Here is a 25201-nt window from a genome sequence, read left to right as displayed (position 1 = left end):
AAAAAAAAAAAAAAAAAAGCTCTGGATTTGGATTCAAGAGAACTGATTTGAGTCTTGCCTCAGGAACTCTTCTGGGTATTTGTGGGTAGATTAGAAATGCTCCGAGCCTCATTTCCCTTATCTGGAAAGTGGGCACAGGCTTTGTGATGATTGAGTGATTCCTGGGACCCTTTAAATTCCCCCAGGCAGGCTGGACATGGTGGCTCACACCTGTAATCCCAGCACTTTGGGAGTCCAAAGTGGGCAGATCACTTGAGGTCAGGAGTTCCAGACCAGCCTGGCCAACATGGTGAAACCCTGTCTCCACTAAAAATATGAAAATTAGGTGGGTGTGATGGGGCACTCCTGTAATTCCAGCTACTCAGGAGGCTGAGGTGAGAGAATTGCTTGAGCCCTGTTGGGGGTAGTTGGGGGGACGGTGATGGAGGTTGCAGAGAGCTGAGATTGCACCACTGCACTCCAGCCTGGGCGATAAGTGAGACTCTGTCTCAAAAAAAAAAAAAAAAAAATTCCCCCAGGCAGCAGTTGAATCATAGTCAATACCCAAATCAGTGAGGAAGAAGAGAGAATTGTGGTTGTAGTGTTCATATATTTATGTGATTTGGGCAGCAAGTAACAGAAAACTTCCACTGGCAGAAAAAAAAAGGATATTTATTGTGTCAGATAGCAGGATGTCCCAAGTTAGGGAGGATATTAAGGCTGGTTAATTCAGGGTCTCTGTGATTCATTAAGGACCCAGTTCTGTCCCTCATGTATTCCTTCAGCATTTAAGTATGGATTCCAACCAGGCGTCAGGCTCTGTGCGAGGCAACGCAATGCCTGGTGTGCTGGCTTTTTCGTCATGCCAGCTTTCCTCAAGGACACAAGATGGCGCCCTTGATCCAGACATTACATCCAGATTCAGCCTCATTCAGTAGAAGCGAAGACAGCTCTTCCTTTCTCTTTTTCCCTGAAGTGTCCTAGCTGGCCTCTCCTCTTGTATTATTGACCAGAATTGTGTCATGTGTCCCACGCTTCGGCCAATCAGCAGGCAGGAAACAGCAATTGGCCTAAAGAAGGAGATGGCAATATGGAGGAAGGAAGTGACTCCAGCCGGGTCTGGGTTCTATGAGAAAGAGGATGTGGGAATTGATATTGCCTAGGCAACCAGCAGCATCTACTACAGTCCTTTTTGAAAATGTCCACCCTTCACCCCAACATTGTCACCAAGAATGGCTGTGGCTCATTCTGGGTCTGTGAAGAGGTCACTTCTGTAGGGGCAGATGGGATGGGCCTGCCAACAAAATCAAAACACCCTCCCAACTCAAAGAGACTCAGTAACTTCTAAGGTGAGTGTTTAATTTATTTTCATTATTTTATTTTATGAGACGGGGTCTTAATCTGTCGCCCAGACTGGAGTGCAGTGGCACGATCTTGGCTCACTGCAACCTCTACCTCCCAAGCTCAAGCAATTCTCTTGCCTCAGCCTCCTGAGTAGCTGGGATTACAGGCGCGTGCCACTATCTCCCAGCTAATTATTTTTACTTTTTTATAATGAAATAATTTTGGCTATGAATTTTCCTATGAGTACACTTTTAGCCCTATAGTAAGTTTTCCCAACTGTGATTTTTCTAAATATTTGATGATTTGGATATTGACTATGACTCAATAGCTGTTTGGGGGAACTTAAAAATCTACAAGTCATTGGGATTTTGTTTGTTCCAGTAAAATCTTAAAGATGACCTTTCCCAGTGTTCTCAAAGTGTGGGACATGCACTGGTGGTATGCCAGAATATTCTCAGGTGATACAATGGACATAGAATCACACTTAAAAAACCCATATTCTCTTTTCAGTTCTCTGTATTCCCTGACTGTATCAAGGTCTCAGTATGGTGCTTCTGTATTTAAATGCCTTCCCAACATTCACTAATCTTTGTTTTCAAATAGAAGCCTTAGGCTCAGAACCTCTGGAAGGACATGGTATCTAGGAAGAACTTAAAAACATTTTTAGTGGCTGGGCATGGTGGCTCATGCCTGTAATCCTAGTGCTTTGGGAGGCCAAGGCAGGTGGATCACCTGAGGTCAGGAGTTCAAGACCATAAGGACTCAGGAACTACAAAAAATAAAATAAAATAAAATTTAAAAATCAGCTGGGTACGATGGTGTGCACCTGTAATCAATCCCAGGTACTCAAGAGGCTGAGGCAGGAGAATCACTTGAACCTAGGAGGTGGAGGTTGCAGTGAGCCGAGATCGCGCCACTGCCCTCCAGCCTGGGTGACAGAGTGAGACTCTGTCTCAAAAAAATAATAAAATAAAAAACATTTTAACTTCATCTTATTTTTAGAGTAATAAAGCCTTTTCTTTATGGCAAACAATACAGTTTTCTAGATAAAGTAGTGGTCTCAAGTGTAGTTTACAATAAAATCATTTAATAATAAAAATATAGCTTATAAAATAGAATACTTAGATGATTTAAGGAACTATATTAAATGAATAAATGTTCATGGAGAAAATGACGACTATGTTCTAGAAATGACTGATATTTGGGAATTATTAATTTATCCCAACCCTATATCCAAGCTTGATCCCTTTTCACTACCAAGCCTACAACTCTCTATTTGCATACTTCCTGTGACAGGAGGTTCATCGTCTCTGAAGTCTGTAAAAAAGTAGCATCCTTAGTTTAGTGTCTGATGCCCTTCTTCTTTCCCCTGCCTTGTGTGCCCTTCTCCAAGACTGAGCACTTTGGTTCCTTTAGCCACTCTTCAGGTTATCATTGCAGCTACCAGTTGTGGCGTGCCTACTGTGTCTGACACTGGCATTCAGTCTCTCTAAGACTGAGGAGGCGCGGACACTGCAAAAGGTCACACAACTAAGTAAATGAAGTGGGATTTGAACCTGAGGCAGTAGTTCCAAAACCCCAGGCCCTTTGCCCACATGATCTCATTTCATCTTCTGTGTAATCCTGGAAGGTAAAGAATAAGAGATTTTTTTCCCTTCTTGAACAAGACACAGAGATGAAGTGACTTGTTCAAGGTCACCCAGCTACCTGATGAGTGTGGATTTGAATCCAGATGTCATCTGACTCCAAAGATGCCAAGCTAACCTTCCTTTGCCATGAACTCTTACCATCTTCCCCACCCCAATTGCTCAGTTCTGCAGAAGGTCTCTTCTGTCTTTTTGAAGGTAAATACTTCCAACAAATGATAAAAATTCACCTGCATTCACTGAACCCTTCGAGTGTCCCAGGCTTGATCTTACTTCTTCTATATATAGCACCTCATTGAAGTCTCACGGGGATTCTATACAGTTGGCACTCTTAATTATCCTTCCCACCCCGACCCCATATTAGTCATGGTTTGGGGGGCACAGACTTGTGACAGCAAGTCTGAGTACACATTGGCTCATATTACTGAAAAAGACTAGGCATGTTTGGCTTCAGGTATGGCTGGATTCAGGGGCTTGAATGAGGTAATCTGGACTCAGTCTCTCTATTATGTGCCTGTCTCTCAGCTCTGTCTTCCTTTATGACAGCTTTCTTCTTAGGCTGTCCCAAGGTGTTAACCCCTGGAAGCTGCACACTGACATCCTACCAACTTAACAATCTTAGAGAAAAGAGCTTCTTGTTCCAATCATCCCAGCAAAGTCCCAGGTCCCTGACTCTCACTGGACCAACTTGGGTCATGTGTCCACTCCTGAACCAATCACTGTGGCTTGGGAAGCAGAGTGCTCTCTGATTGGTCAGACTTGAGTTCTTTGGCCATCTCCAGAGCTAGGGGTAGTTAGCTTCTCCCAGACCCAGGGGGCTGAAAGTGGGGAACGGCAGTGCCCTGAGCTAAGTTAGAATGTTGAAACCTGTGCTAGATGAAGTCAGCTGCCCCAAATCCCCACTCCTCCCTTTATCTGTGCCCTTTGCAGTCTAACTTTGTGATGTCCTCCTACTGCGGGCAAAGCATAATTTCCCACACCTGGGCTTGACCACGTGACTTGTCTTGACCAATGGGATGTTAGCAGACATGCCAGGGCCAGCCCTCGGGAAGAGGATAAGAGACACCCAGGCAACCTAGCTGAGATCAGAGCAACCCCGCAGCGGCATGAGAAATGAATGTTTTTGGATACCATGGGTTTTTTGTGTGTTTTAAGTGCAGGCAGCAATAGCTAATGGATACAGACACTAGAAGAGAGAGTAAATAGAACACGGGCAGGCCAAAAAAACTAAATGTCTACTATATTCCGTATTATAGATGAGGAAACAGGTTCAGGGAGGTGAAGCCTCTTGCCCAGGGCACCTGGCTGCTAAGCGGTGGAGTTGGGACCTGAACCCAGGCATTCTGTCCTCAGAACGCGTGCTGGAGAGAAAGCACTCTGGTCCTGGGCAGTGAGAGGTAACGAGGCCAGACCACTTCTGCAGTGAAGGCCCTGGCTGTTGCCTGTCACTGTCACGGAGCTCTCAAACCTGTCAGCATTCACTGAGAGCCTCATACCCCTAACTTTATTCCAGCAAGGACTTCTTATTGTGCGCATGTATGTGTATTTAATAATGATAAGGCACTTGTATGTCATATTTGACAGGAGGGCTTTTTTCTTCCCAAGTTTAAAGCACTACTAGGAAAGAATTAGTGCTACTGGAGGCAAAAACAAAGGGACCCCATCAGAAAAGACAGTCTCTGAAACTCTGGGATCTTAATTGAACAATTACCTCTTATGCCTGTGAATGGTTCATTATTACATGCCCTGTTATTATTAGCTGTTATTATTGTTTTAGATGAATGCTGGGAATTTTGTTTTAATCAAAAGCCATATTCAGCCACACTGTTCATCTCCCCACAAAATGCACGCTTCTGACATTTCCGAATGTGATAATGTAGTCGGCAGTCAGTCCCTGCACCTCGCCCAGATAACGGTGTATTTGGATCATTTCAGTTGTCTGGATGGAGCAGTTAAATACTCCAGCCTCTGTTCATGCTGTTATTAATTTTTGGCTCCCTGGTGAAAGCATTTATATAATAATCTAGCACCTCCTTTTGTTCTTTAGGAATCCAGTGTCACTGGGGACAATGAAGTGATCTTTGTTCATCCCAAGCTTTTGAGATAGAAATAAGAGGGAGGGCAGTGATGGGCCAGAGGTCAGGATGGGAGAGGCACTGAGTAGTGGAGACCCAAGCCCCATGATTGAGGGGTAGAAGGCTGGCTCAGGAGAGGCCAGGCTGGGAGTCTTGTCTTCTTAGAGGGAATCAGAGAAAGGGGGAAGCAATATGGATAAGGCACCTGCCATGTATTAGATACCGTGCTCAGTGTTTGGCATTCATAATCTCAGGAACTGTGCGCGTGAGCTCATGAACCAGTGTTTGTACCATCCTAGAAATCGTGCCTCCTCTTCCTTACAACGCCTGAACCAGTCACCATGACTCTCCTTCCCTTGCCAGGTATTGGTATGGGAATAGTCATGTGACCCAGTTTTGCCCCATGAGACAAGTGGGGAGGTCTGCTGGGGGAGGGGGAATTCTGGGAAAAGTTTCTGAGAAAGTAAGAGAAATCTAGGGAAAGACTAGCCTCTCTGTTGCTGGTCACTCTTGCATCTGGATGTGATGCCTGGAACTGCAGCAGCCACTTTGTGCCCCTGAGGGGCCTTGACAGAACAGAAAGATGAAAAGGACATTGGCCCCTGATGACGCCATTGAGCTGCTGCATTAACCAACCATGGGGCCACCCTGCCTTAAGGCTTTTTATGATTATTCCAGATAATAAATGTTCTTTCTCATTGGAACCAGCTGAGTCAGGGGGATTTTCTGTTATTTGGCCCAAATCATGCAGATACAGGTACAAATTTGTATCCCCATTTTACAGATGAAGAAAGTGAGGCCCAATCAAGTAAACGCCCATGGCTGAGGACACATAGCCTGGATGTGGTGGAGTTCAACCTTTCTAGGGGGTGGCAGGATTTTTTTTAAACTACTTAGTGTTTTTGGCCTTTCCAAAAAGCAGGCACACATTCCATTTCCCCATAGCAGCAAGCTGTAATGGCTTCTAACAGGTAAGGGCAGGAGAGGTTGGGGTTTGGAGCAGGAACTTAAACCCAGGTCCGCAGATCTCAGCTTAGGGTCTTCTTAGCACCTCAAGATTCTTAGTGACATTAGAGAGTCCCCGTTGCTGTTGGCACCCCTTAGTTTTGGGGGTACGCTCCCTGGATCCCACAGATCTGCCCTTGGCTAGCACAGGGTGGGGCTGCTGAGGTCCTGAAGATTGGTCACCAGGGGCCACTGCTGTCACACTCAGGGGTCTCCTCAGAGGGGTTCAGAAGGAAGCTTGGAACCTGGGGATGTGGTCAGGAAGACCACCTGTGAGCGCCCTATTGGGTGTGCCCTGAGGGTTTGAGACAGGAAGTATCCCATCCCCACCCTCGTACCCTCACCCCAAGAAGGAGAGAAGGTGGTCTTGACTGCCTCTGGAGAGTTCAGGACCAAATTGCTGTGTGCCCTCAGGCAAGTTGCCTCCCCTCTCTGAACCTCAGTTTCCTTTCTTGCAAAATAAGAGTACTCATCCCTACTTCTCAAATGTGGCTTCCTTCTCTTCCCTGAGGGCCTCACCCTTCTTTTGTGCCTAACTCAATACGATGGACAGGACCAGTTAGGGTGTACTGGAAATGAGACCCAGCGACTCCAGGTCAGGGTTGGGTTCCAGTCCTTGCTCTGCCACATACTCATTATGAGTCCTTGCGGTATAATTGGGGAAACTGAGGTCCAGAGAGGAGAAAGGACTTACCCATTTTCCCCAACTGCAATAAGAGGCAGGACTCAGTATTTCCTGAAGTCCTGTTTGTTCCATGGGGTACAAATAGATGGAAACAAAAACTTAGGTGGTCAAAAAAGTTAGGGAAATGCTGGGTTAAAGCTAAAAGGGGGCCGGGTGTGGTGGCTCATGCCTGTAATCCCACCACTTTGGGAGGCCAAGGCAGGCAGATCACTTGAGGTCAGGTGTTTGAGACCAGCCTGGTCAACATGGCAAAACTCATCTTTAGTAAAAATACAAAAATTAGCCAGGCATAGTGGCACATGCCTGTAATCCCAGCTACTCGAGAGGCTGAGGCAGGAGAACTGCTTGAACCTGGCAGGCGGAGGTTACAGTGAGCCGAGATTGTGCCACTGCAAAAAAGTTAAAAGGGAATCTTGCCTGCAGGATTTGTTAGTGTCTTTAATATGTTAATACGATTTGTGTATCTCCAAGAGCCGGGATAGGCATCTGTTTCTCAAACTCTTTTGACTGGAAAACCCACTTTCCAAGGTGACTTGGAAGTCAGCTGCACTAGGCGAGGATGGGAATACTCCATCTAACTTTGTTGTACGTCTTTTACCTAGCAGCTCTGTGCTACCCAGGGGATTTGACCACCCATCTCCTAAATTAAACCTCACATGGTACATACATTAAAATAGTAGCCTCATTTTTTTTTATTTTATAAGACAAGGTCTTGTTCTGTTGCCCAGGCTGTAGTGCAGTGGTGCAATCATGGCTCACTGCAGCCTCGACCTCCTGGGCTCAAGTGATCCTCCCACCTCAGCCTCCTGAGTAGCTGGGACTACAGGCACACACCACTACACCCAGCTAATCTTCAAATTGTTTGTACAGATGGGGTCTCATGATATTGCCCAAGCTGGTCTTGAACTCCTGGGCTCAAGTGATCCTCCAGCCTTTGCTTCCCAAAGTGCTGGGATTACAGACGTGAGCCACAGCTCCCCATCAGAGCCTCAGTTTACAGCTGGGAAATAGGTGAGTCAGGAGTGATCACTTGCCTGAGGCCACACACACCTGCACACAGCCTCAGGATGGAACCAGTTCTGTCTGACCCTCAGACAACTACATCCCACAGCACTCAGAGGGGTCCTCTTACAGGACAAATCTGCCCTATCCTGCTGACCACACATCACTTGGTGCCACCTCACTCCTCCAGGTTTCGCCACTTCCTTCAACAGATCTGGAAATTGAGGCTCAGAGAGGCATACAAGTCACCCAGGGTCACACGTGGAGTCACTGGGATACTAAGTTCAGTTTTCCTGCCTCCTCCCCTTCCCCTGCTACTTGCTGGACAGCTGGTGATGGTGGCAATTTAAACAGAAAACCTTTAGTCCCTTGCTCTCACCTACCGCACTGGCCGGACCCCACCTTCTCCGGCAACGTTGGGGGCGGGACGGGGTGTGGGCCCTTTAAGAGCACTGGGCAGGCGCAGTGGTGCTGGGCGTACGTGGAGCTGGGCGTGGAGTCCAGGCTGCAGCCGAGGGAGCCGAGTAGGGCAAAGTTAGGAGTCGCTGTTTGGATGGCAAGTTCAGAAGTTGGAACTTGTCTCAGTTTCCCCGCTCCAGAAATGGGGTTGGGATCTAAAGACAGGGGTATGAGTGAAGAAAACACAGAGCCACCCTGGAAAGGTGAGTGTCCACTAACATAGCTTCCTCTATCCAAGTCTGCGCCTGAGCCCCCGTGGCCTCCTGGGGCAGCTCTGATCTCTCTGTAAGGTCACCTGTCTCTGACCTGGGGTGGTCTTCTAATGGTCGCTATGACAGGTAGTGATAGCCGAGGTTTTCTGCACACCTGGCTACCATATTAGACAGCTCTGTGGTAAAGGGTGTGAGCCCAGGACAGCTAAATAGAGAGAGAAGGATTCTAGTGTCAGAACAGAGACCTAGAGAAGGACTGCAGCTCCCACCTGGGGCCTGGATGAAATGGTGGCTTCTCCTCTCTGTCTCCCTCAGCCACCGGGACGTCTGGGCAGTTGGGGCTCTGGGACCCAAGGCTGGGCCTGCGTTCTGGAGCCAAATTGGCCACATTTGGCGGTTGACAAGTTGTTTTCTATTCTCTGCAAAGGGTTGCGGCTGGGAACTCAGACTTAAAATCAGACAGGCCTGTGTTCTATCCCAGCCACTTCGTCATTCTTTATCCTCAGCTGTGTGACTTTGGGCAAAGTGATTGCCCTGTGGGTCTCACTAACCTTGTCTGTAATGTGAGTGCATGCACCTGTTGCGCCAAGTGGTTGTGAGAACCAAGTAATGTTTAGCCCTAAGCCTGGTATCTGGTCTGCCTGTAGTAAGTGTGGGATCTCGGTAATTGTAGCAGTGATAGCAATGCTTTGGTCACCTGTCCTCCCCCGTCAATGTGGTAATCAAAGCTGATTGATTGTATAAAGAAACCATGCTAGAATGGCCACCAGAGGGCACTTTGAGACCAGCCAGCCCAGTTCCTAGATGGGGAAACTGAGGCCCAAGGAGGCACAGGGAGTCAGGGCTAGAGCCCCAGCTGCATTCCTGGGCCCAGACCTGGACTGTGCCGTGCGCCCCCACACGCCCCGCGCACAGACCCCACCCTGCGGAGGATGAGATTCTTCCAGGATAGCAGGTGCGTCCTTTGCCCTGATATCCAAATGTGAGAGACCCGGCATGGAGAGTGGCTCCAGCCTCTCCCGCTTCCCCTCTCCTGATGCCCCAGTGTGGGTACACCTGGCGGTTGACCAAGGACATGGGGACCTGGGTGACCAAGTTGGTCCTTGGGTGGCCCCAGTGGTGACGACTGGGAACAGCTAAGCCATAGGCCATCTCCCAATGCAACACCTGGCCCTAGACCTTGGTTTCCTGCCCTGCTCCCTCCCGAGTGCTGACACTGTGCTTTTGTCTGCTTGAATTCCATCTCTGGTTCTGGTGCCGCCCCCTTGGGAAATGGATTGGTTAGAGTCACTCACGGTGGCATTGTCAGGACTGGAACCCAAGTCTAGCCCACTGCAGAGGCCAGGCCTGCTGGGCTTGCCCTGTCCTGGCTCCTCTGGGTTCCGGATGCCCCCAGGCGGGCTGTGATTATGAATGGGGGTGGGGGTGGGGCTCGCAGCCAGAACACCTCGCTCCCTCTCAACATCCTTGTGGCCGTTGGTCAGGCTGTGTCCTCATATGTAAAATGGGCATGATTTCATCACCTACCTGATAGACTCTAGTGAGATCAGAAAAGCACTCTGTCGATTGCCATTTATACTAGTTGTGTCCTATTTGTGATGATTCCCGGCAGCCTTTCACGCAGCTCTGCCTTTCCCAGCTCCTCACCCAGCTGGGCCCGGCTCCTGCTCCCCAGGGGCTGGGGTGATGTGCTTGGCTCATTGACCCAGTGCAGAAAGGCCCGGGTCCCCCCCCCGCCGGACACGGTCCCTTCCTCTCGGAGCCTCTGTTTCCTCTTCTGTGGACTGGGTAGTATGTGCTGCCCGACTTGGATGCCTGGTCTCAGGGAGGTGGACCACCCACCGCAGAGTCAAATCCAAGGCGTCCCCTCTGCCCCATCTCTGCCCTGGACTTCACCATTGCCAGCCACCCGAGCAGGGCTCTGTGAATGGGAGGGGAGGCCTGCCTTAGCTGGGAGCTCTCCAGTTCTCCGGCCCTAATATTGGGTTAGGAGGCTGGGGGAGAAGAGATGGGAGGAGGCGAAGGCAGGAACGGGACACAGGGAAGAGTCCATGTTGTGAGGTTTGAACCCCAGCTTCCCACAGATTTGCTGTGTGACCTCGCACAGATTGCTTCAAGTCTTAGTTTTCTCCTCTAGAACGCCTCCCCCCCCTGCAAGGGTGTTGTGGGGCTCTGACAAGATACAGTATGTAGGAAGATGCCTGGTCCACAGCCAGGGCCTAATAAATGCTGAGCTCCCTGGGGCGGGGGTGGTCTCCTGCAAATCCCCGGGCACCACAGCAGGGGGTGGGTGGGCACTGGGGTGTCTGGCCTGGCTGAGATGCAGTTGGCCATGGAGATGGCTGCTGCCTAGCCACTGTGGCCTGTCCCCAGCCCCACTGCCACCATGGCCCCTTGGAGCATGCCAGGTACAGAGGAAGAGCTGGGAATAAATTGTGGAGGAGAGATGCCCCCTCGAGACCACCATCGAGGGAACGAGGAAGAGGGCCCCGTTTGGTTCTGTCTCTGCTGCTGTGGGGATGGATCGCTGGCCGTGACCTAGCGGCCATCGGCCTGTGTGCTAAATGACAATGTCCATCTTGAAAGAGCTGGAAGAGGGGAAGCACTGAGTGCGGAATGCCCCACGCACAGGAGGTACCCGGAGGTTCCTGGCCCGCTTCCCTCCTGGGCTGCAAGCCTGGTCAGCTGGGAGGAGACAGCCCCTTTCACTCCTAAGGGGAGGAAGAAAGAAAACGAAAACAAGAGCTACGAAAGCAACCCGACAGCTGAGGCACCATCTGTGTTTTCCTTTTTTTTTCTTTCTCTTCGTTTTTAAAACAATATAGTGCAGACTGCACTTCTCACAGTAGAATATAATGGTCAATTTTAGTATAAAAAAAAAACATTCTCAGAGATTTGTAAATGCACTTAGTGCTTGAACAGGCCTTGGAGAGAGATACAGTACCGCTTCCAGAGCGCCAGAGGGGCCAGGACTTGGGGACTTCATGAGGGGACTCCTGCCTGTCTTTCCCCCACTTGATCGTGTGGGACAGGCCTTGGAGGGTGGTTTGCAGGAAAGGAGTTGGATTAGGCCTCCCAGTTAAAACCAGGACGGTCCCAAGAGACCCCTCAAAGGCAAGGGAGGTTCTCTCTGAATGGGATCTAAGATTGCAGGCCCATTGTTAGCCCCTGTGGTGCCTTTGTGCGAACAGGAAAATGACGCCCCTTCCTCAAGATGCAGAAAATTGTAATAAATACACAAGTTTGGGTGAAAGTGGTGTCTCCTTGGACAAGGTGCCCTTGTGCAGTGCACAGCTTGCACAACTGTACTCAGCAGCCCTATAAGATGTATTGGAGAGAAGAGGGAAGATGGTAGTCCAGGGTTTGAAGAATGGGGATGGGGTGCAACTCTGTGTTAGCAAGGAATGGTGGGGGCAAGGAGAGGAGGAACAGGGGGACTGGTATAGTCGCTGGGGCCTCTGTCAGAGTGGTCTTCACCTGGCTGGTGGGGAGACATTCTGGGCCCAGTGACTTCCTATCGGCCTCCTGTGCCCCTTTTCCAGAATACTGGGGAGTCAGTGTGGGGAGACATAGCTGCCTGACCCCTGGGGGCTGCTCTGCCCCCACCCTGACTCTGGTGCGCCTGTTTCTTCCTGCACCCCACCTTAGCCTGGGCCTCTGTCCCAGGAGGCCCAGAAAGAGCCATTCTTGTTTTCGAGTGGTTTTTCTCTCCCTGCCTCTGCCAGCTTAAAGGAAGGCGTGGGCGTCAGTGGCTGCCCCCAGGCCCTCCCTGTGTCCTGGGGCAACCGATGGTGGGGAGGGGCCTTGGTATGTGAGGTTGCCCTGCCACCCTCCATCCGGCCACAGCAAGGCGGCAACCAGCCTGGCTTCCCTCTGGGCATCAGCAGGCACAGGGTGGGGCTGAGCGCCCCTGTGAGCCGCCCACCCTGTTCTTCCACCTGCCTCCCTGCTCCACGCCCCGTCCGCGTGTCCGTGCATCCGCAGGGCAGGCCTTATCTGTAGACGGGTAGGCGGATGTGGGCATGCTGGTGGTCGAGTAGCCGGGGCACGGCCACCGTCTCATAGCCCTTGCCCAGCATCTGCTCCTTGATGCAGGGCGGCCGGATGTCATTGATGAGATACTCCAGCGACTGCAGGCTGCTGCTCAGCACCGATGTGTTGCACACACTCTTGCTGGGCAGGCCCGAGAGGGCATCTGCGGGAGGCCCAGCCAGCTCCCGGGCTGCCCCCGGCCCCAGCTCCGTGACTGCCACTGCCGCCGCCGGGTTGTAGCAGTCGCTGGTGGGGGTCACCAGCACACTGTTCCAGGGGGCTGCAAAGTACTGGCCCACGGTGAAGCTGGTGGGCAGCCCCACGCCACAGTTGAGGGGTGACCCGCTGGCCCGCTCATATGCCCGGCCCCCACAAGCCTCGGGGGACTTGCTGGCCACCGTGCTCCCACTGTAGGCACGCAGTGGCTGGGGCGGTGGTGGGGGTGGTTTCTGCGGCCACAGCAGGTAATCCAGGCCGCTGTCTGCGTACCCTGCAGGCTTGGTGGCCCCAGCCAATGTCAAGGCTTGGGTGGCTCCCTGGCCCAGCTCAGTGCCTTTCCGGCAGTCGGGCAGACCGGCTGCGGCCGAGTAGGCCATGCTCGGGAAGCTGGGCACTGGGCCGTGCTTGGCAGGGCTGGGATGGGGAACAGCCACGCCCTGGCAGGCAGGGGGTGCGGCGCCCGGGGCCTGGCACTGCTGGTTGAGCTGGTAGAGGAGGCTGTGGATGGAGGGCAGGTTGGAAGGTGGCAGGGGCAGGCCCCGGCCTGGCAGGGGGATGACGGAGGCGGCAGTGGCGGCTGCAGGCAGGCCGGGTGGTGGAGCAGGCGCCTCAGGTGGCTTGGGATAGGCCAAGGGCCCCAGAGTGCTGGGCGCTGGGTAGGGCGCAATGCCCACCTGCACGGCGGCCGGTGACAGCTTGGTCCGCTTGCCCTCGGCGCTCTTGAGCACACTTTTGGCGGGCCCAGCTGGTGCGGCCGTGCTGGAGGAGGAAACCGCGGCCTTGACAATGGCCAGAAGGCCCTGGTAGCCAGCGGTGTGCTGTGGGTAGGGGCTGTAGCGCTGGCCACTGGTGTCATAGCCATTGACTGTGCGGCTGAGGTGCTTGTGCTGGGGCACACGGATGTTGGTGGGGAAGATCTTGATGGACAGCGGGCTGTTGGCCACCTTCTCGGCATAGGCGTCCAGTTCTGCCGGGCTTGGGTAGCGGGAGGAATGCATGGCGCTGGCCACCGCCTCGCCTGCGGGAGGAAAGCGCGTGTGAGGGTCCATCAGGAGGCCACGCCTACCTTTCCCCACAGGGCTCACGAGTCCCTCCCCCTCCACTCATTTCCCATTCATTTCATTCCTTATTCCTTCTACATTTTTAAACTTTGAATTTGAGTGTAAAGTGCAGGGAACTGCCTGCATCATAAGCCTGATGAACTTTCACAAAAGGAACACAACTGTTTTATGGCACCCAGGCCAAGAGACAGGACATTGCTAATCCCCTGCAGGGTCCCCGGGGCCCTCCCAGTCTCTAACCACACCACGCTAACCACTATCCTGACTTCTAACATGGACTGGTTGTGCCTGGTTTGTGTAAGTGGTAAGATGGAATTCTACAGTATGTACTCATTTGCACCTGGCTTCTGTCACTTCATACTATGTGAGAGTCATCCAGGTGGCTGCGTGGGGAGTAGTTTGGCCTGTCTCACTGCTATATGGTATTTATTGTGTGACTATGCCTCAATCTGTTCATCCTTTCTGTTCTTTTAGAGACAGGGTCTTGCTCTGTCACCCAGGCTGGAGTGCAGTGGTGCAATCACGGCTCACTACAGCCTTGACCTCCTAGGCTCAGGTGATCCTAGGTATACGCCACTATACCTGGCTAATTTTTGTATTTTTTACAGAGATGGGGTTGCGCCACTTTGGCCAGGCCAGTCTCAAACTCCTGAGCTCAAGTGATCCTCCTGCGTCGGCCTCCCAAAGTGCTGGGATTACAGGCACCAGCCACTGTGCCTGGCCCATCCTTTCTATTCTTGATGGTATTTGGGTTGTTTCTAGCTGATAGAAATAGTGCCACAGGCTGGGTGAGGTGGCTCACACCTGTAATCCCAGCACTATGGGAAACTGTGGAAGGATTGCTTGAGCCCAGGAGCTCAAGATCAGCCTGGGCAACACAGCAAGACCTCATCTCTATGGAAAAGAAGAGAGAGAGAGGGGGAGAGGGGGGGAGAGAGAGAGAGAGAGAGAGAGAGAGAGAGAGAGAGAGAGAAAAGCCAAGCATCATGGTGCATGCCTGTAGTCCTAGCTACTTTGGAGGCTGCGGTGGGAGGATCACCTGAGCCCAGGACTTGGAGACTGCAGTGAGCTGTGACTGTGCCATTGCATTCCAGCCTGGCCGACAGAGCAAGACCTTGTCTCAAAAAAATAAAAGTAAATAAATACAGTGCCATGGCCCCTAGCACATGCAGAGTTCTGTTGGAAATATACCCAGGAATGGAATTTCTGGGTCACGGGGCAGATGCCGCTGCCCGGCTTCGGGAGAAAATGCCTGACCATTTACCTGTGAGACCATGCCCGGCTACACTCCCACCCGCAGAGCACAGGAGTTCCAGTGACCCCACAACCTGCCAGTGCTTGGTGTCATCTTTTATTCTGTCACCACTCTGGGGACATTCCTTCCTTCTAACCCTTTTATCCTCCCTGTGCCTCCCTTCCTCACCTGTGAAACGGGATGGTGACCCCCTGCCCACCTCATGGGCTGGTGAAGCGTGCTCCTATGTGAACAGGGCAGATGGGGCTTAGCGCCAGAGCGAGCTGCTGTCTCTTGCTTCCCGGCCCCTCCCTGAGTCTACTGGTCACCTGCAAGGCCAGTGTGGCTGCTGCTGCCTTTTTAGTGAGCCATCCACGTGGGGCTGAAGGGTATGCTCTGTGCTGCAGGCTGTACCCAGTAGTGCCACTGTAAGTGGACACAACTGGCCCTGCCGTGGGGAAGGAGGGCCATGGTGGGCAGACTCCTGCCCCGATCCAAAGCCCCTCCCTGGTCCTGAGACATTCCCAAGGGTAGCCCACGGCTTTCCTGGGGCCGAGGGGGTGTGGAGAGTGGTGGTGGTAGAGTTCATGAGGCAGATGGAATGGCGCTGGGCATGTAGTTTGCCCAGCTGAGCCTCAGTTTTCCCACCTGTAGAAAGGGGGTCATGATCATGCCAGGTCTGCAAGGTGGCCTCAAGGAATAGAGGCACCAGGGGGCTCAGTAAGGGGTGAGGTACATCACAGGTGCTTAGAGCTCATGACTCTCGGGGGGCTTGGGAGAGGAGCTTCACCACTCAGCCTCTGCTTCCTCATCTGTGAAATGGGGTGATGCTGTTGCTAATACTACTTCCCAAGGTGGCTGGGAGGGTTTGACAGGTCACGCACGGTAGATGGCATTAACAAAAGCTGGCGTTCTGTGAGCGTTAGTATTAATACCCTCCCCGTCTGCCCAGAGAAAGGGCCCTCCCAGATAAGGAAGGGGCAGGGGGCTCACACCACCCTTCCAACGGGCACAGGTGGGACTGGCATTGCAGCGGGGATAAAGTGCGGACCGTGCTACCTCCCCACTGATCAGAAGGCCACAGGCCACGTCCCATCCTTCTAAAGCATTGTCCCTGACACCCTCGGGGCTCGTCCAAGTGAAACGGGATGGAGAGGAACAGGCAGTGGCGGGACATGGGGGTCCAGAGACAGCTTCCAAAAAGGAACGATATCCTGGTTAAGTCCTGGGCCACTGGTAGAAGGGGTGAAAAGGGAGGAGAGAAACAGATTTTAGGCAGAGTAAACAGCCCAGGCAACGGCCCTGGGAGGTAAGTAGTCTGGTGGAAACTGTAAATGACTCAGGAGGAGAGAGGAAGCCTGGGGCAGGCTTGCAGAGAGAAGCCCAAGAGAGGCAGCTGGCCGGGAGGGCCTCGAGCCAGAGCAGGGAGAGCCTCTTCGCTGCAGGACAGCGGCTCTCGCTGCACGGGGCACTCTGGCTGTGTGTAGAGACATGTTTGGCTGTCACAGCTAGGGGTAGAGGTGCTACTGGCATTGGGTGGGTCATGGCCTGGGATGCCGCTAAACATCCTACAATGCACAGGACAGCTCTGCCACAGAGAAGGGTCCAGTTCCAACTGTCAGCGGTACCAAGGGGGAGAAGCCCCGACCTGGGAACACTGGGCAGCCATGGGAGGTTTTAAGCAGGGTAAGGCATGGGCAGGCCTATGAGCCTAGGCAAGTGAGCTTCCGTCGGCTTATTTGCCTCTGCCCCGGGGTGAACGGTGTGGTCTGACCTGGCCAGGGCAGCAGGGAGTGAAGAAATAGGTGGCTCTCCATCCACCCGGCCTCGCTGGAGCTGGGCAAGTAGACCGGCCATGGCCCCCATCCTGACGCTGCCCGGGGCAGCCTCCTCCTAAGTGGCCTAAAATAAACTCGGTGTGGAGAATGGAAATGTCACTTTGGCCAACGGGGGAATCTTTCTCCGAGATTGGATTTAAACTACATTATACAAGCAATTTCATGGGCACTTAGCGCCACTCGGAGAGTCCCGCAAAAAAGGGACCAGCTCTTCATTTACCAGCCATAAATCAGCAGTTGCTATAATGAGCACAAAAATGTCACTTTTATGCAATTTTACAGATGAACAAAACTGGTGAAATTAACTGTGGTAACCTACTGGAGTCAGCAAAAGCAGCTGCCGGGGAAAAAAAATTGTATCTGTATGTATTTTTGTTCCTCTTAAACTCTCTTCCCAAGCAAGTTTCTGCCATTGTGGTGTGAAAACTCATTTGTCCTCACCATTATACTTTCATTTGGAGTTTATCTTGAGTATCCAATGAGCCACCAACTGTGAAAATGATTAAATCTACAAAATCTATCTAATGGATGGAATAAATTAGGTGTTTAAAACCTTAAGAAGAAGAAGAAGAAAAATGCCTGTTCCTAGTCCCCATTCACTGAAAGAAGGGGCATTTTGCCCCCATGTGGTCAACAGGGCTCAGTGAGGGTGACCTGGTCCCTCTGCCATTCCACAGAAACTGCCATAACACAGGAGCTCATTTTGGTGAGTGTCTAGTTAATGTGCTAGGCTCCATGGCCATGGCTTTTCTTCTTCTTCTTTTTTTTTCTTTAAGACAGGGTCTCACTCAGGGTAGAATGCAGTGGCACAGTCATAGCTCACTGCAGCCTCGACCTCCCAGGATCAAGTGATCCTGCTGCCTCAGTCTCCCAAGTAGCTGGGACTACAAGGGTGTGCCACTACACCTGGCTGATTTTTATATTTTTTGTAGAGATGGGGTCTCACCATGTTGCCCAGGCTGGTCTCAAACTCCTGGGCTCAAGTGACCCTCCCACCTTGGTGTCTCAAAGTGCTGGGATTACAGGTCAGCACTTTGAGATGCCACGGCGTCCAGCCTCCATGGTTTTTCTTCACGACTCTCGTTTGGAGGCCCCAACAACCTAGAGGTGGGAGATAGTCCCCGTTTTACTGATGAGGAAACAGACAAGTTATGACATTTGGCAGCTGGCCTCCATGATCTGCCACTCACACTAATGATTTTTATACTTCCTGGTATTCATGCCCTGTCCAGTCCCTGAGACCCACACTAAATAGGACTGACCTGTATAACTAGTATGATACTCTGGAGGTGAAAGAATATGACTTCCAGGGCTCAGTCATAAAAGTAGTTATGGCTTCCTCCTCACTCACTCACTCAGACCACTTGTTCTGGGGGAAGCCACTGCTGTGTCAGGACACCGGAGCAGCCCATGGAGAAAGAGGCCCATGTGGCCATGAACTGCAGCCAAGAAGACCATGTGAGACTTCTTGGAAGTAGATCCTCCAGCCCCAGTCAGGCCTTCAGATGAGAGTGCAGCCCTGGCCAATATCCTGACTGCAACCTCATGAGAGACCCTGAGCAGAATCACTCAGGCAAGCTGCTCCCGACTTCCTAAGCCACCGAAACCATGAGAGATATTAAGTGACTGTTGCTGCCTTAAGCCACTGAGTTTCGCTTGTCACACAGCAGTAGGTGACTCATGCAGGTCCCGCTGTACAGAGCAGGAAGTGGAAGTTCAGAGTTTCCCAAGAGCATACAATCAACAAAGGGTGGGGGCTTCTTCCACGTTGGAAGGTTCTGAGCCAAGAAGACAGAGATCTGACTGGGGTCTTCCTAAGACCCCTCAGGCTGCTGGCTGGAGAGGGGCCAAAGGAAGCCCTAGGAGCTGCCCAACTGCCGGCTCTAGGCAGAGTACCCACACCCAGGGGCCCTCAGAAGCAATGGGACTTGCTGGGCCCTAAACATGAGGTTCGAGAGGCCCTGGAGATGTGGGGGATATGGACGGGGCAGGCACATGGAAAGAGGCTGCTCCCACGTGCCTGTAGCTTACTACACCCTCACAGGCGCTCTCCTCTCTGGAAGGAGGTGGAACCAAGGCGTGAAGAAACAAGCCCCAAATGCTGACCGCAGCCCACCTGGGGAAGAGGGCGCGGGTTATGGGATGGCAGGGGGATTTTATTTCTCTGTGCTTTTCTATAATTGCCAGTAGCCAGTGACTGAGTATTGATTTAGGATGTGGGGAGGGGTGCACAGCTCCCTGCCTTCCTCGGGTCCTGCCTGGAGCCTGGGGTAGTGCCCTTGGCAGCTGCATCAAAGCTCCTCTTACTCCTGTGGCCCTTTCTGGCTCCCCACCCGCCTTGGTGAGGCAGTTTCTACTCCTGGGAAGACACAGGCCTGGGGGGCAGCCTTACAGCGCCTGGGGGTGGGGCTGCAGGTGGAATGTGGACTCTGAGCCATGGCTCTGGTTCAAATCCCAGCTCTGCCACACACTGGCTGTGTGGCCCTAGGCACACCACTGTCCCTCTCTGAGCTTTCATTTTCCCTCATGTGAAATGGGTGAATACTGCTGCTGACCTGGGAGGTGTTGTGAGAGCTGTTAAGAGCTGGCCTAGCTCAGTGCCTACCCTCAGTGGGCACATGGTTGTAGGGTTGGTGATGACTTCGTCAGAGCCCCCTCCACTGCCTCCAAGCTCCCAGCTGCCTCTTTCTGTAACGCCCTCCACTGAGCTCCTGCTTGTGTGAGTCTGAGCTGCTCAGGGTAGTATTCAAGGCCCTGGCCACCTGGCCCAGGCCTCCTTCCCACAGGCCCCTGGAGCCACACACGGCGTCCCCAGCTTCCTCTTTTTTTTTTTTTTTTTTTTTGAGACGGAGTCTCGCGCTGTGTCACCCACGCTGGAGTGCAGTGGCGCGATCTCGGCTCACTGCAAGCTCCGCCTCCCAGGTTCACGCCATTCTCCTGCCTCAGCCTCCGAGTAGCTGGGACTACAGGCGCCCGCCACCTCGCCCGGCTAGTTTTTTGTATTTTTAGTAGAGACGGGGTTTCACCATGTTAGCCAGGATGGTCTCGATCTCCTGACCTCGTGATCCACCCGTCTCGGCCTCCCAAAGTGCTGGGATTACAGGCTTGAGCCACCACGCCCGGCCCAGCTTCCTCTCATATGCCACCCTCTGTTGACTATTCCCTCCAGGCCAGGCATTGTGGCAAACCCTCACGGCCTTGCCCTTGCGCAGTCCTCATGGCAGCCCCGTGCTTCAGAAGAGAAGGTCAGACGTTCGAGGAGTAGAGTGTCAAGCGGGGGGCACAAACAAATGCCTATAGAGGACAGATGGCAGGGACTGAGGTGGGCGGGGAGGGTGTGTCCTGTCCAGAGAAAATTCACATTTAAGCAGCGTTCAAATACCCAGCAGGGCCAACCACACACCAGGTGGGCGGGATGTGGCCCACAGGCCGCCAGTTTGAGACCTCTGGTGGCCGTGAGAGGATGTGTGAGCCAGGATTTGAGCCCAGGTCCTCCATCCCCCTGGCCTCTGCTCTCAGTCACTGGGCAGCGTCAGTACTGTGGCTTGGGCCCGTTCTCTCACACTGATGTGCCCTCTTCCCTCCATAACCGAAGCCTCACTGGTCCTTTAGGGTCTAACTGAAGCGCTGCCTCCCCGTGCTGACTACCTGGACAGACTGCTCTCCCAGTCTGCATCTGTTTCCCCTGCCTGACACCCCTATGCGAAGGGCCTCATCTGTGGGGCACAGCACCTGATCCAAAGTGGTGAATGTGGGACTGTTGGGGGGGTGTTGTCTATGAGGCAGGGACCCAGCACTCCACCATGCACTGGTGCCCACTGGTGCGTGCTACACAGTAGGAGCTTGCGCTGTGTGCTGGGTAAATGCAGTAAGAGAAGTTGCCTACACACCCCTGGCCCACTGGCTCTCCTGACCCTCAGATCTCAGCCAAGGTGTCCCCCAGCCAGGCAGCCCCTGACGTGCCCTCGTAGGACCCCCATGCTGTAGCTGACGGTCGACTTTTATCCTGGTCTAGATTTGGAGACCTTCTAGGGCAGATCCTGTTTTTTCTCACCACCCTGACATCTAAATAACTGTGGCTGCCACCACCAAGGGTGCTTGGGAAGCGTCCCATAGATGGCGGCTCCAAGGCCAAAGAATCCCGTTCCCAGGCCTTTGAGAGGTTGCAGGGGCAACTGCCAGGCAGCATCTGGGCTCGAATGTGCAGAAACCAGGGTGCTCCCCACTGTGTACTGGGCCACTCCTTCCCCTGCTCTGCCTCTGCCTGCTGTGGCCCCCATTAAAGACTTGTCGGGAAATGTAAAAGGCTGGCTGGGCTGGAAGTGCTGGATGAGCTGCCGCTGCCATTAAGTTAATGGTATGGGCCTTTTACAGGTGTGTTAAATAGATGCGGTTATTAACGAGTATATTAAGTCAATTAAAACCAGCCCTTTGAGTGGGATTTAATGTTGCTACAGGGAGACACGAGAGCAGGCCTCCAGAAGCTGAGGAGGGGGCAGGGCAGGCGGAGTGGGCTGGGGATGCGCAGAGGGACCGTGGAGCAGTGAGGAGCTTGCACTGCAACACTGCACCACAGGGCCTGTGATATGGGACCCCAGGCACCTACCGCAGAGTGAGCCAGGCAGGGCCAGGCTGGGTCCAGGGAGAGGCGTGTCTGTTCTTCAGCCCTCATCACCCTGTGGGGTGCATTCTGGGGCTGCCCCCATTTGACAGATGAGCAGCTGAGGCTCAGAGAGGGCAAGTCACCTGTCCAAGGAGATGGGAGCGGCGGACAGGAGGCTTGGAGCTGAGTTCTGGCACCGGAGCTACCTCCTGGATCCCCCTGCGGTCCTAGGTTCCTACTGCTTCACTGGGCATGCCCCTGGAGAAGGGGTTCCCTTGGTGGACTTCAGCTTTCTGGACTGTAGAATGGAGCAAATTCTCGCCTTCCCATAGGAGAGGGGAGAGTGAAAGGTGTGCAAGCACACAGTAGGTGTTCACCCACTGTCGTTTCTTTCTCAAGCTGTTGCATGCTTTGTCTACTGCCTCCTTTGTGAGGGCGCAGGGTATTATCTGTGTTGAAATGGGGGAGCAAGGGGCATCCAGGGCTTCTCTAGGATGGAAGGGGTCCCTGGCACAGGGCCTGGCCCCAGCTCGTCGGGGGGAGCAGCTCCACATCTGCATTCCCCTTCGCTGCCACACTCTGCCCTTGGAGGTGGCAGCCTCCTGAATACTCAATTAACGTGACACTAATTAGCTGGTGGCAGAGGCAGAATCCCTAATGAGGTCGCCCAGGAAGGGGGGCAGGGATGGCGGCTGGGCTAGGGCAGACACAGCTGTTCTCCAGCCTCTATGGGAGGGGCAGGAGTGGCTGCTCCATACCTTCCTGGCTGTCCCAGGGACCCTGCCCCAGCCCAATGACTGGGGCGGTAGCCTGAGGGCTCCTGAGGTCAGCCACAGGTGTGAATCCACGTGCCCCAGTGACCAGCCAGGGAACCTCAGGAAAAGTGACTGCAGCTCTCCTGATGTCTGTTTCCCCTGAGGGCAGGGGAATGGAGATGAAATGACAGAATGCATGTCAGTCAGCCTGGTACAGGTGCTCAGAAAAGGCTAGCCACCTTCCTTCTAGCTCTTTCTGGGCCAGAAATGGCAATGGAGGGTAGCAGGGAACAATGAGCCCTGTACAAAGGACCCTGCCTCTCGTTCTCTAACATGTGCACACATGCAAGCTACATACATGTGCTGAGGTGCTCACATGTGTGCCCAGACATTCAGGGACACCCTCAACATACAAAGACAGTCAGGTGCTCTAGGCACACGTTTATCCACACACAACTTCTATACCCCACAGCCCTGAAGCAGCCAAGGTAGCTCTGCAGGTGGGGCTGGGAACACTTTAATCCCTCTCTAGCCTGACTTTCTTGATACTCCCATGTTCCTCAGTTTCCCTTGCCCACTCCCTAGCAGGGCTCTGTCTTTGGGAGCCCACACCTTACTCTCTGCCTGCACCCAAGGCTCCAGATTTGTCTGTGTTTCCTGTCTTGTCCTGATGTTGCTGCCTGTCCTTTTGCCTTTAGCCTGGCCTCATCTCTACCTTCCTCCAGACATAGACCTACTCCTGTCTGTCTCCAACCATATATGTGTTGTTCTGACTCACCTACCTGTCCCGTTCCCTCCCCACCACTGGCTCTCTGCCTGTTCCCATCACTGTCTTTCTGCAGCCACATCCGTGGCTCTCTATTCTGGACACTGGTTCATTATAAGTGTTGCAGACACCCACTCGCAATTTGTGGCTTGTCTTTTTTTTCTCTCATTTTGGAAATCCTTTCTATCCTGGGGATTATATTCTCCATCATTTTCATCGAAGAATGATATGGTTTCGCTTTCCAAAAGTTAGATTTCTAGTCTGCCTGGGATTCCTTTTTGGGTATGGTGTGAGGTAGGGCTCCTCTGTCACTTATTCCCTATGGATAACCACTTGTCCCAGCATGGCATTTGTCTCCCCAGTGATCTGCAATCTCTGCTTTGTCTCCTGGTCCTTGTGCTGATCCCACTGTCTCAACTTTAAGCTGTAACAGGACAAGCCCCTTCCCCAACCCTGATACTTCTTTCTCAAAAGTGCCTTGGCCATTTTTGGTCCCTTTGTTTTTATCAATTAAGTCAGCTTTTGAGTTACACACACATAAATGCTCAAGATATAGGGATTGGATTGAACTTCTTCCATTTGAATCTCTGTCTATATGCATGACATATTTCTAAGTTTATTTAGGTCTTTAAAAAATACCACTGAATAAACTTATCTTCTCCATAAAGGCCATTTGCCTCTTTTGTCAGAGTTTCATAATTTAGAGGAAATGGACAAATTCCTAGAAAGGCATCAACTACCAAGACTAACTTAAGAAATAGAAAATCTGAATAGACCTATAACAAGTAAAGAGATTGAATTAGCAATCAAAACACTACCCACAATGAAAAGCCCAGACCTAGATGGCCTCATGGGTGAATTCTACCAAGCATTTAAATAAGAATTAATTATTCACAACCTCTTCCATTAAAAAAAGAGAGGACACTTCCAAATGAATTCTGTAAGACCAGTATTATCCTAATTCTAAAACCAAACAAAGATATTACACACAAAAAACTATAGACCTATAGCCATTATGAATACAGATGCAAAAACCAACAAAATACTAGCAAAACTAAATCCAGCCACTTAGAAAAAGGATTATATACCATGACCAAGTGGGATTTATCCCAGGAATGCAAGGTTAGTTCAACATCCAAAAATCAATTAATGTTAATACCATATTGACAGAAGGACAACTACCACATGTTCATCCCAGTAGACACAGAGCATTTGCCAAATCAATATCCCTCATGATAAAAATATTCAAAAAACTATGAAAACTACATAGTTAACATGACACTTCATGGTAAAAGACTGAATTCTTTCTCTCTACAATCAGGAATAAGACAAAGTATCTTTCCACTCCTATTCAACATTGTAATAAAAGTTTTTGCCAGAGCAATTAGACAAAAAAAAAAGCATTCATATTAGAAAGAAGTAAAACCATCTCTAGTCACAGATGACATTATCTTGTATACAGGATAGCCGAAGAAATTCACTAAAAAACTATTAGAATAAAGAAGTTCAGCAAGGTTACAGGATACAAGATCAATATACAAAAATCAACAGTTTCTATATACTCACAATGAACAATCCAAAAATTAAAAAAATTCCAATTACAACAGCATCAAAAAGAATACTGAGGAATAAATTTAATGAAAGAGCAAAACTCAAAATCTGAAAACTGTAAAACATTGTTGAAAGAAATAAATGGAAACACCCTATGTTCATGGATTGGAAGACAATAATAAGACAACAATATTCTCTAAGTTGACCCATAAATCCAATGCAAATCTCTATCAAAACCTCAGCTGGCTTCTTTGCAGAACTTGACAAGCTGAGACTACACTTCATGGGACTCAGAATAGCCAAAACAATCTTGAAGGAGGAGGACAAAGTTGGAGGATTTACACTTTCTGATTTCAAAACTTAATACAAAGCTGCAGGAATCAAGACAGTGTGGTACTGGCATAAAGATGGATATATAGATCAATGGAATAGAAAATCCAGAAATAGGCCAGGCGCGGTGGCTCACGCCTGTAATCCCAGCACTTTGGGAAGCCGAGGTGGGCAGATCATGAGGTCAGGAGATCAAGACTATCCTGGCTAACATGGTGTAACTCCGTCTCTACTAAAAAAAAAATGCAAAAAATTAGTCAGGCGTGGCGGCAGGCGCCTGTAATCCCAGCTACTCGGGAGGCTGAGGCAGGAGAATGCATGAACCCGGGAGGTGGAGCTTTCAGTGAGCCGAGATGGCGCCACTTAACTCCAGCCTGGGCGATAGAGAGAGACTCCGTCTCAAAA

General features: G+C 51.6%; 1 protein-coding gene and 1 long non-coding RNA gene across 3 annotated transcripts in view; one reads left to right on the top strand and one right to left on the bottom strand.

Annotated features, from left to right (window-relative positions):
- The first annotated feature begins 8210 nt into the window (after positions 1-8210).
- LOC105552239 overlaps positions 8211-25201 on the top strand; it is a 39462-nt gene continuing 22471 nt past the window's right edge. For both annotated transcript variants that reach the window (XR_001007974.1, XR_001007975.1), the window contains exon 1: positions 8211-8398. This is a non-coding gene — a long non-coding RNA (uncharacterized LOC105552239). The remainder of the gene's footprint in view (positions 8399-25201) is intronic.
- Positions 11174-25201, bottom strand: part of FAM222A (family with sequence similarity 222, member A) — a 55517-nt gene continuing 41489 nt past the window's right edge. Inside the window, exon 3 of the mRNA XM_011997842.1 lies at positions 11174-13676. Within this exon, the coding sequence (XP_011853232.1) occupies positions 12400-13676 (1277 nt within the window). The 3' untranslated portion in view covers positions 11174-12399. The remainder of the gene's footprint in view (positions 13677-25201) is intronic.

This window comes from Mandrillus leucophaeus, unplaced genomic scaffold, assembly GCF_000951045.1.
Source record: "Mandrillus leucophaeus isolate KB7577 unplaced genomic scaffold, Mleu.le_1.0 Scaffold55, whole genome shotgun sequence".
NCBI classification, from domain to species: domain Eukaryota; kingdom Metazoa; phylum Chordata; class Mammalia; order Primates; family Cercopithecidae; genus Mandrillus; species Mandrillus leucophaeus.
Note: the sequence above shows the minus strand (reverse complement) of the source record. Positions and strands in the feature narration are given on the sequence as shown.